The following is a 12,095-nucleotide window of genomic DNA, read 5'->3' as shown; positions in this document are numbered from 1 at the left end:
GAAATTTATCGACTTTGTCTAACTTATATACCCATCAAAATACATCAGCCGCTTATTTCAACCTTTTCCTACAATGAAATCAACATGGACAGCTTTCCACCAAACTGTATGAAAAGTAAAGTATGATTTTTGTTCAAATTCCCTTTTGTGAATATTCCAAAAATAGGAAGTAACATTAGTACTTAACGGAAAACATAACTTGTGTGTTATATAAGGTCGAGTGTACACAATGACACCACGTTATCTATGTATCAGTATAGGATTTTTGTCTACATTAATGATGTAAATTAGTTCCTCTTAATTTATGTTGATTATCCATAAATAGATAACCTGACACCATGCCACTTAGAAAGGAACAGATGGTTCATGCCATATTACAAATTTATAAATGGATAATTTTACGCCACTTTACATATCTATAAATAGATCAGTTGACACCAAGTTATTTATGTATCAAAAGATAAAAAAGAGATTCCGCCACAGCGCACTTAGGTATGACTAAATAAACAGACCGACCACGTTACCTATAGATAATCTGGAACCATATAGATAAAGTATAAATAGATAATCTGACACAATATAGATAAAGTATAAATAGATAATCTGACACCATATAGATAAAGTATAAATAGATAATCTGACACCATATAGATAAAGTATAAATAGATAATCTGACACCATATAGATAAAGTATAAATAGATAATCTGACACCATGTAGATAAAGTCTAAATAGATAATCTGACACCATGTAGATAAAGTATAAATAGATAATCTGACACCATATAGATAAAGTATAAATAGATAATCTGACACCATGTAGATAAAGTATAAATAGATAATCTGACACCATATAGATAAAGTATAAATAGATAATCTGACACCATGTAGATAAAGTATAAATAGATAATCTGACACCATGTAGATAAAGTATAAATAGATAATCTGACACCATGTAGATAAAGTATAAATAGATAATCTGACACCATATAGATAAAGTATTAATAGATAATCTGACACCATATAGATAAAGTATAAATAGATAATCTGACACCATATAGATAAAGTATAAATAGATAAAAGACCGACCACTTTACCTATAGATAATCTGACACCATATAGATAAAGTATAAATAGATAATCTGACACCATATAGATAAAGTATAAATAGATAATCTGACACCATATAGATAAAGTATAAATAGATAATCTAACACCATATAGATAAAGTATAAATAGATAATCTGACACCATATAGATAAAGTATAAATAGATAATCTAACACCATATAGATAAAGTCTAAATAGATATCTGTCATCATGCTACCTGTTTGAATTCCTGGAATATGTTCATGTTTTCATCCAGATAGACTCATTTAATACCACCCATGTACGTTGATAACTCCTCTTTTAATAGTTTGGTTTTCTTTTCGTTCAAATATATATTGATAATTTTCTTTTAGACTTTTTCCAGACGTACATTCTGATTGTCTCCCTTGTAATATTTAGACTTTTTCCAGACGCACATTCTGATTGTCTCCCTTGTTACATTTAGACTTTTTCCAGACGTACATTCTGATTGTCTCCCTTGTTACATTTAGACTTTTTCCAGACGTACCTTCTGATTGTCTCCCTTGTAATATTTAGACTTTTTTCCAGACGTACATTCTGATTGCCTCACTTGTAACATTTAGACCTTTTCCAGACGTACATGCTGATTGTCTCCCTTGTAATATTTAGACTTTTTCCAGACGTACATTCTGATTGTCTCCCCTTGTAATATTTCTACTTTTTTTCCAGACATGTATACTGGTTACATCTACATCCCGATTATCTCTTCCTTATGTATTTTGTTCGCTGTCAGTTGACAGTCACAGTAACGCTGTTACTTATATACGGTCCCAAGGTAAGTTTAGTTCTAATTATATCTGCATGTGTCACATTATGCTGAACGTCATCTAATATTTGTATCTTCGATAAGGATACCTGCTGTCGATTCTGTGTGGTTACTTAATAATTCCATTGTGTGACTCTTAACGACCGCTCCATACTTGTAATTGCGGTAGTCGATTGTAACACACGATAAACCGATTATTGAGAGAATAAATGGCGTTCTTGTTAAACTACTCCATAAACCTTTTTTACCACACAAGACACTGAAAGCCTATTGAGCATGCGCCGTAGTGCAGCTTCTGTTGTCCGTCTGGTGTCAACTCGTCCGAACGGATTTCAGTGAAAGTTTTGTGGGATTAAGCCCATCCAAGTTTGAAAGAAGAAATGACATGGTTCTTTTTTTATAGTGAATGCTTCTTGAAACCCAAATTGATTTAAAATGTGCTATTTGCCAGGAAGGTTCCTCCGATAAATTTTAAAAATTATGACCTAGCCCTTTCATTAAGGTCACAGGGATTCGATTTGTTAAACCTTTAAAACATATTCTCAGTATGCAAAAGACTTAGAATCATGAATTTCAGCATGAAAACTATGCAAAGTTTGCGCAAAAAATAAGGTCAACGTGTCATTTGTTGTTAAACCTTCAAACAAACCGGCTGCAGAGGCTGCAGAAGTCACTCTGATATCACCACTATTTCTCTTTCAGCTTCTGTATGCACACCGGCCGCCCGAGAACCATCACTTACGGAACAGGGCATACTCCTCGTCAGATGGACCAGATAGTATGGGTCCCGAATCCATGAAGTTAAACATCGGTGTCTCCTCCAACGGAGATGTGGATGTAGGTGAAATAAGTCTGGCGGAAATGGACCCTGAGGATATTCGTGTATGTATATATATGAATACAAAATCTGGCTGTGTATATATCTCTACACATTAACCTGAGTTTTATTTGTGGTACAAACTTAGATGCTCGACACCACAAACAATTAAATCAAGGATATCAGCAGACAAACTTGGCTAAAGAGAATGACGTACAATTTATAACATTGTAACCTTTACATTAAGGCCACCTGTCTATAAAGACCACCTTTCTCTATCAATAGATGAATACATACAATGCTTTTTTTTTAATAATGACTCATATAAGCAGTAAATTATACCACAAACGAAACTGTACTTTTGAAAAAAATAGGATTAGTTGTTTATGAAATATTACACTATTTGTTATTACATGCTACAGATACTATTTACTTGTATGTGTTAGACTTAATGTTAATATCACAGCTTGATATTGATTTATCATTAAACTGTACCATCATTATTTACATTTCACAACAGATATGTAAATATCTGTCATTGGCAGTATACTACGTATATCAGCTAGAGTATGCTTCGATGTGTTACTAAATATACCACCTGGTGTATGTGTAAAGAGTGTGGAGTGTTTACAGGTGTGACTAAATATATCACCTTGTGTATTGGTAAAGAGTGTGGAGTGTTTACTGGTGTGGCTAAATATATCACCTTGTGTAAGTGTAAAAGTGTGGAGTGTTTACAGGTGTGAGTAAATATATCACCTTGTGTAAGTGTAAAGAGTGTGGAGTGTTTACTGGTGTGACTACCTTGTGTAAGTGTAAAGAGTGTGGAGTGTTTACTGGTGTGACTACCTTGTGTAAGTGTAAAGAGTGTGGAGTGTTTACTGGTGTGACTACCTTGTGTAAGTGTAAAGAGTGTGGAGTGTTTACCGGTGTGACTACCTTGTGTAAGTGTAAAGAGTGTGGAGTGTTTACAGGTGTGACTACCTTGTGTAAGTGTAAAGAGTGTGGAGTGTTTACAGGTGTGACTACCTTGTGTAAGTGTAAAGAGTGTGGAGTGTTTACTGGTGTGACTACCTTGTGTAAGTGTAAAGAGTGTGGAGTGTTTACAGGTGTGACTACCTTGTGTAAGTGTAAAGAGTGTGGAGTGTTTACTGGTGTGACTACCTTGTGTAAGTGTAAAGAGTGTGGAGTGTTTACCGGTGTGACTACGTTGTGTAAGTGTAAAGAGTGTGGAGTGTTTACTGGTGTGACTACCTTGTGTAAGTGTAAAGAGTGTGGAGTGTTTACCGGTGTGACTACGTTGTGTAAGTGTAAAGAGTGTGGAGTGTTTACCGGTGTGACTAAATATATCACCTTGTGTATGTGTAAAGAGTGTGGAGTGTTTACCGGTGTGACTAAATATATCACCAGGTGTATGTGTAAAGAGTGTGGAGTGTTTACCGGTGTGACTAAATATATCACCTGGTGTAAGTGTTAAGAGTGTGGAGTGTTTACAGATGTGACTAAATATATCACCTGGTGTATGTGTAAAGAGTGTGGAGTGTTTACTGGTGTGACTTAATATATCACCAGGTGTATGTGTAAAGAGTGTGGAGTGTTTACTGGTGTGACTAAATATATCACCTGGTGTATGTGTAAAAGTGTGGAGTGTTTACCGGTGTGACTACGTTGTGTAAGTGTAAAGAGTGTGGAGTGTTTACTGGTGTGACTAAATATATCACCTGGTGTAAGTGGAAAGAGTGTGGAGTGTTTACCGGTGTGACTAAATATATCACCTGGTGTATGTGTAAAGAGTGTGGAGTGTTTACTGGTGTGACTAAATATACCACCTGGTGTAAGTGTAAAGAGTGTGGAGTGTTTTCAGGTGTGACTAAATATATCACCTGGTGTATGTGTAAAGAGTGTGGAGTGTTTACCGGTGTGACTAAATATATCACCTGGTGTAAGTGTAAAGAGTGTGGAGTGTTTACTGGTGTGACTAAATATATCACCTGGTGTATGTGTGTAGAGTGTTTACAGGTGTGACTAAATATATCACCTGGTGTAAGTGTAAAGGGTGTGGAGTGTTTACAGGTGTGACTAAATATATCACTTGGTGTATGTGTGTAGAGTGTTTACAGGTGTGACTAAATATATCACCTGGTGTATGTGTTAAGATTGCGGAGTGTTTAAATGTGTGAAGTGTCTACAGGTGTGTATATATAAGCTATTGTATGTGATATGAATGAATTATTTCACGTATAAAGATTTGAATCTATATATCGCTGGTTTGTGTGAATTCCGTGTTGAGCGTTCAAATATATCACTTTGTAATAGAATACATATATAATATAGTCTCTTTATGTTGTCTTTTGTTCCAGGCTGAACTGAAGCGTCTTTATACACAACTGCAAATATACAAAACAAGAACAATGAGAAAAGAGAATCGCCATATTTCTAAACGTAGGGGAGGCCGAAAGCAAACACATAGGCGGTTCTCCTTACAACCTTTTCACCATAAACATCGTCATCATCACGAGCACGATCATGATCACGAGATGTCGAAAACACCAGAGGAATCAACGAACAGTGCCGAGGGAGTTCCGATAGGATTCGAAACTGGCACCGGAAATAAGTGTGATGACGTTCATGAAAACGAGCAAAAGAGCGGCGGTCAATGTACTGTTACCTTTAAAATGGGACACAAATAGATTGTACTAAGTAAACCACAGCAATTATGATAATATGTTTCTCTTCAATATTGATAATTATCCATCAGTATTTTCTATAATCATGTTATGGAAACTGTTTATTTAGGGAAAAAAGCGAACCTTGTGTTGTTTTGCAAATAACATTATTATTATTTCATCCTTATCACATGATACGATGAAAACTAGTGAGTAAGTGTTATTGTAAAAATCCATCAAAACTGAATTGTCAAATTTAGATGTATTAATTTAAAATCAACATTGTGAAACGAGAATATTTTCATTCTGTTTTTCCACGATATGATAGGTGCCATTTATCTACGATATTTTGAACGTTGATGATGTATTTCAATTTACGATACATGTCTAGGTAATTTTTTTTTTCAAATGATTCACATTGTGGCGAAGGAATTGCAGTATGAACATGTGTATTCCGTTAGTGTTTACCTGTGTTAACCATTTTCGTTTTAGGTCGTCATCTGACTCCAAAGTTTAGGGTGGCATATAGCCATCTTGTTATGTCTGTCGTGATCCACCGTCCGCTGTGCATGACTACTTCAGTAGTTAAATCAGTGGGAATCCGCTGAAATTTACCTGAAATGATCCTGGGAGTGCCAAAACCAAGTGTTGTTATTTCTGTCGCCTGAAAAAGGGCATTCTAAACTTCTCAAATTTCACAGGTGTCATTTAGCTGAAAATATGTAGGGGTGTTTAGAAAAGGCAAACGGCAAAGTGTTATTTTTAGGCCTTGTCAAAATTTAATATGTCAGCTTATGCGGCCATTTTGTAACTTGAAAACAAAATCTTGGATTTCCTTAAATTCCTTGGCATGTTCCATCGATGGGATTTTGCTCAAAGTTACCGAATATATTCCAGAGATGGACCTGCCAAAACTGTTTTCTCTGGTAGGTCCGAAAAACAAAATGGCGGTCATGGCCACCAACTTGAAAAACTCATTTTGAAACGTCTTCTCCAATCCCACTCCCACCATTGAGCAGAAATTTTGTGAGAATGTTCAGAAACTGTTTTTGTTGCCTTTACTTTTTAGATATTCAAAATTAGGTCAATTAATTAATAGCTGTCCCAACTACCACCACTTCTAGTAAACCATCAATAGTTCTTTACAATCAGTTGTGTTTACAACATCTTTGTAAGACTGTACCAGGTCAGTGTAACACTGTTCAACGTCTAATGAACACTGCACCACGTCACTAAATTACCGACCATATTTGTCTGTGTAACACTGTACCACGTCTGTGTAACACTGTACCACGTCTGTGTAACATTGAGCCACGTCTGTGTAACACTGTACCACGTCTGTGTAACACTGTACCACGTCTTTGTAACACTGTACCACACTGTGTAACACTGTACCACACTGTACCAAGTATGTGTAACACTGTCTGTGTAACACTGTACTACGTCTGTGTAACACTGTACCACACTGTACCACGTCTGTGTAACACTGTACTACGTCTGTGTAACACTGTACCACACTGTACCACGTTTGTGTAACACTGTACCACGTCTGTGTAACACTACTACGTCTGTGTAACACTGTACCACGTCTGTGTAACATTGTACCACGTCTGTGTAACATTGTACCACGTCTGTGTAACATTGTACCACGTCTGTGTAACACTGTACCACGTCTGTGTAACAATGTACTACGTCTGTGTAACATTGAGCCACGTCTGTGTACCACTGTACCACGTCTGTGTAACACTGAACCATTTATATGTAACACTGTACCACGTCTGTGTAACACTGAACCACGTCTGTGTAACACTGTACCACGTCTGTGTAACACTGAGACACGTATGTGTTACACTGTACCACGTCTGTGTAACACTGAACCATTTATATGTAACACTGTACCACGTCTGTGTAACACTGAACCACGTCTGTGTAACACTGTACCACGTCTGTGTAACACTGAGACACGTATGTGTTACACTGTACCACGTCTGTGTAACACTGTACTACGTCTGTGTAACACTGTCTGTGTCACACTGTACCGTGTATATGTAACACTGTACCACGTCTGTGTAACACTGTCTGTGTATACTGTACCGTGTATATGTAACACTGTACCACGTCTGTGTAACACTGTCTGTGTATACTGTACCGTGTATATGTAACACTGTACCACGTCTGTGTAACACTGTACCACGTCTGTGTAACACTGTCTGTGTAACACTGTACCATGTATATGTAACACTGTACCACGTCTGTGTAACACTGTACCACGTCTGTGTAACACTGTCTGTGTAACACTGTACCACGTCTGTGTAACACTGTCTGTGTAACATTGAGCCACGTCTGTGTATCACTGTACCACGTCTGTGTAACACTGTACCGTGTATATGTAACACTGTACCACGACTGTGTAACACTGTACCGTGTATATGTAACACTGAACCACGTCTGTGTAACACTGAACCACGTCTGTGTAACACTGTACCACGTCTGTGTAACACTGTACCACGTCTGTGTACCACTGTACCACGTCTGTGTAACACTGTACCACGTCTGTGTGACACTGTACCACCTCTGTGTAACACTGTACCACGTCTGTGTAACACTGTACCACGCCTGTGTAACACTGTTCCACGTCTGTGTATCAATGTACCACGTCTGTGTAACACTGTACCACGTCTGTGTAACACTGTACCACGTCTGTATAACACTGTACCACGTCTGTGTAACACTGTACCACGTCTCTGTAACACTGTACCACGTCTGTGTAACACTGAACCATTTATATGTAACACTGTACTACGTCTGTGTAACACTGTACCACGTCTGTATAACACTGTACCACGTCTGTATAACACTGTACCACGTCTGTATAACACTGTACCACGTCTGTGTAACACTGTACCACGCCTGTGTAACACTGTTCCACGTCTGTGTATCACTGTACCACGTCTGTGTAACACTGTACCACCTCTGTGTAACACTGTACCACGTCTGTGTAACACTGTACCACGTCTGTATAACACTGTACCACGTCTGTGTAACACTGAGACACGTATGTGTTACACTGTACCACATCTGTGTAACACTGTACCACGTCTGTGTAACACTGAACCATTTATATGTAACACTGTACCACGTCTGTATAACACTGTACCACGTCTGTATAACACTGTACCACGTCTGTGTAACACTGTACCACGTCTGTGTAACACTGTACCACGTCTGTGTGACACTGTACCACGTCTGTGTGACACTGTACCACGTCTGTGTAACACTGTCTGTGTAACACTGTACCACGCCTGTGTAACACTGTTCCACGTCTGTGTATCACTGTACCACGTCTGTATAACACTGTACCACGTCTGTGTAACACTGTACCACGCCTGTGTAACACTGTACCACGTCTGTGTAACACTGTACCACCTCTGTGTAACACTGTACCACGTCTGTATAACACTGTACCACGTCTGTATAAAATTGTACCACTTCTGTGTATCACTGTACCACCTCTGTGTAACACTGTACCACGTCTGTGTATCACTGTACCACCTCTGTGTAACACTGTACCACGTCTGTATAACACTGTACCACGTCTGTATAAAATTGTACCACTTCTGTATTACTCTGAACCACGACTGTGTAACACTGTTCCACTACTATGTTCCATTGTATCACATTTATATTACTTTGTCCCGCGTCTCTTGTAAACTCTACCACTGTACTACGCCTGAGTTGTTCCACTTTAAAACAGTGCGCGTGCACATTACTTGGTAATAAGTTCTATATAACGATCACTATGTTTTGAAAAACAGGCTCGACATGATCCCGAAATCTCGTCTGGGTTATATTTAGTATTAATTAGTAACTTATTAACAATTAAAAGTGACTGAGGATTCAGAATATGTTTGTTCAGTTCTCTTAATGAATCACTATTATCTTAACGTATTGTGAGACATACTGTAATTGACTTTAACTGTAAGACACTAAGCTATCAAGTTTTTCGTTACACATACCTGTTCGGTAACCTGATTCATAGAGGATATGATCGGTTTCACCATATTGTTAGACACGTGTCTATATGACTGAACGTAACATAAGACACGATATTATTGGGTTTAACGTATGGTAACATTTTAACCTGTTTTATGTTAGTAAGGCGGTTAGTTATATGGTTTAAGGTACAGTGAGACACACGGTTAGATGGTTAACCATATGGTTAAACACAATGTCACATGGTTCACCGTTTGGTCAGACCAGACACTTGGTTACTTGGTCCACTGTATTGCAAAACACTTGGTCACACGGTCCGTCATATGACTAGACACTGGGTCACATGGTCCGTCATATGACTAGACACTGGGTCACATGGTCCGTCGTATGACTAGACACTTGGTCACATGGTCAGTCGTATGCCAAGACACTTGGTCACATGGTCCGTCATATGACTAGACACTTGGTCACATTGTCCGTCATATGACTAGACACTTGGTCACATTGTCCGTCATATGACTAGACACTTGGTCACATGGTCCATCGTATTACTAGACACTCGGTCACATTGTCCGTCATATGACCAGACACTTGGTCACATGGTCCATCGTATTACTAGACACTTGGTCACATTGTCCGTCATATGACTAGACACTTGGTCACACGGTCACCTAGACACTTGGTCACACGGTCGATTGTATGACTAGACTCATTGTTACACGGTCCGTCGTATGGTTAGACACTTGGTTACATGGTGTTCAAGGTATGGTCAGACATTTGAATAACGTTTAACGCCTGGTAAGACTTCTGTTATGTGGTTTAATGTAAGAAAGGACATTATTGTTTTACCTGGCCGAGACGTTGTTGGATTTAGTGTACAATAAGACACTTGAATATAGGGTTTATTATTTGTTAGTCGCTTGTTTATCGGATTTACGTCAGACACTCTCAGTTCTTTCGTGTGTCTTCATGTTATAAATAATTACAGCACTTTTTTTGTGTACCAAGATCTCTTATAGTCTCTTTTTTGTTTATATTTATTGATCAAGTTGTCAATGTATTTTTTTTGACATTTTATTTTATTTATTGATAATATCATGGATTTATTTTTATATAGATTGTTCAAATCCTTGCCGTATTTTTTTGTTTTTCTGTCTTGTGATATCTAGAAATGCCATGTTACACAGTAACGATGGGTTTCCCTTGTATGTGGTTATATATTAATTATGATATATTTGACACCATGAACAGGCAAGTTCTTTGATTGGGTTTTGTATCTGATAGACATGCTGATCCAGATATCTCGTGTTCCGTTGGTTATATGTTACAAGTGCTTAAATCTGAGGTTCGCGTGACAAAAAGGGTTCGTTATGAATGTATAGTGAGAGATATGTAAGAGGATTGCTCATAGATATAAAAAAATGATGTATATGTTTTATTTGTATATTGTTATATATATATATATATATGTAAACTTTATTAATATACGTTGATGGTACACCATCTTATTCACTTTAAGGCAGTTAAGAGTCCATTAAGTCAATGTTTCAGTATCATACATGCCTTTATCTAATTGTTGGTGTACATTTTGTGATAGATAACTTAGTGGTCAGTCGATACTGACATCTGATTATGGTCATCTTTTCCCTTTCGTCCGTTGTTCGTCAATTCCTCCCGCAAACAAACCAGTTAACCAATATTTTCTCAGATCTACCAAGAGGGTATGTACTGATCGACCTTCAGGTTGCCATGGTTACCGCTCTATCGCTACAAACTTTGAAGACTTGGCCAGTTTATATCCTAGTTGTACAGGACACGTTTCGAGCTTGATCGGTCAATCATGATGGCAGTCAGCGACAAGTTAAGGATTCTCTTTAATCAAATGAGAGTGTTTTCTTGAAACTTAAGATGACCCAGTAAATGACCGAGTGAGGCTTATGATCTTTATTGCCGTTAGTTCTGGAGAATTAGTATTAAAACACCTATAGTATGCCCTCGAATTGTAAATTTGGTTAAAGTCACAATATCATAACTAAAAATAGTGTAAAATTTAGGATTCCAGCGTTCCCTAATTGCCTATAAAAGTGAATTTCTTGGAATTATGGTTTTACATTTATCTGCAATAAAACGTTAATATTAGACAGATCAAATGTAACATCATGAAAGCTGGTTCTGGGAAAAGATAAAACTTATGTGACCTCGGGTGTTGGGCGCCAAGATCCCCTTCGGGTCTCCTGTTATACAGCTATTCTTATGTCACACTTGCGAATTAAATGAAGTTAGTCCAGTGTTTCTTGTGTTGTCGCTAAAAAAATCAGTGGCGTTAAACCAACGTCCATTGTGAATCGCTTTAAATGAATTAAATGCTTTTTATCACATAAGCCCCCTACTATCATTGTAATAACACCCATTTCATATGTTTGTTATGACAAATGTGTAACATGACGTAGTGAGAGGTGATTGGTGGAATGAAAATCCCCATTGTTTCCATTATGACGTCATTAAAAATACAATATATAGATGGAGAATATCACTAATTTAGATTAACAGTCTAATAAAATGCTATTTTCAAGAATGTTACAAAAGTATCTAAGTTATGATATATAAAAAAAAATTCTATTTCACGTGTTATTTTGAAAGTCGTCTCGAATTTTTAAAGTTACCTCGGTAGCGAGCCTTTTTAAATGAAAAATCGAATGCCTCGTTTCACGATTCTCATATGTCT

The 12,095-nt window shown here is 37.5% G+C and overlaps 1 protein-coding gene across 1 annotated transcript in view; it reads left to right on the top strand.

The window, feature by feature from the left end:
- The window catches only part of LOC132548865 (probable G-protein coupled receptor 158), a 55,829-nt gene extending 44,172 nt beyond the window's left edge, over positions 1-11,657 (top strand). Inside the window, exons 8-10 of the mRNA XM_060212761.1 lie at positions 1,798-1,903; positions 2,597-2,776; positions 5,072-11,657. Of these exons, the coding sequence (XP_060068744.1) occupies positions 1,798-1,903; positions 2,597-2,776; positions 5,072-5,401 (616 nt within the window). The 3' untranslated portion in view covers positions 5,402-11,657. The remainder of the gene's footprint in view (positions 1-1,797; positions 1,904-2,596; positions 2,777-5,071) is intronic.
- Positions 11,658-12,095: the final 438 nt, after the last annotated feature.

This window comes from Ylistrum balloti, unplaced genomic scaffold (genome assembly GCF_031769215.1).
Source record: "Ylistrum balloti isolate Yb309-2 unplaced genomic scaffold, AGI_CSIRO_Ybal_v1 Utg370030, whole genome shotgun sequence".
Lineage (NCBI taxonomy): Eukaryota > Metazoa > Mollusca > Bivalvia > Pectinida > Pectinidae > Ylistrum > Ylistrum balloti.
This window is presented reverse-complemented; position numbering and strand designations above follow the sequence as displayed.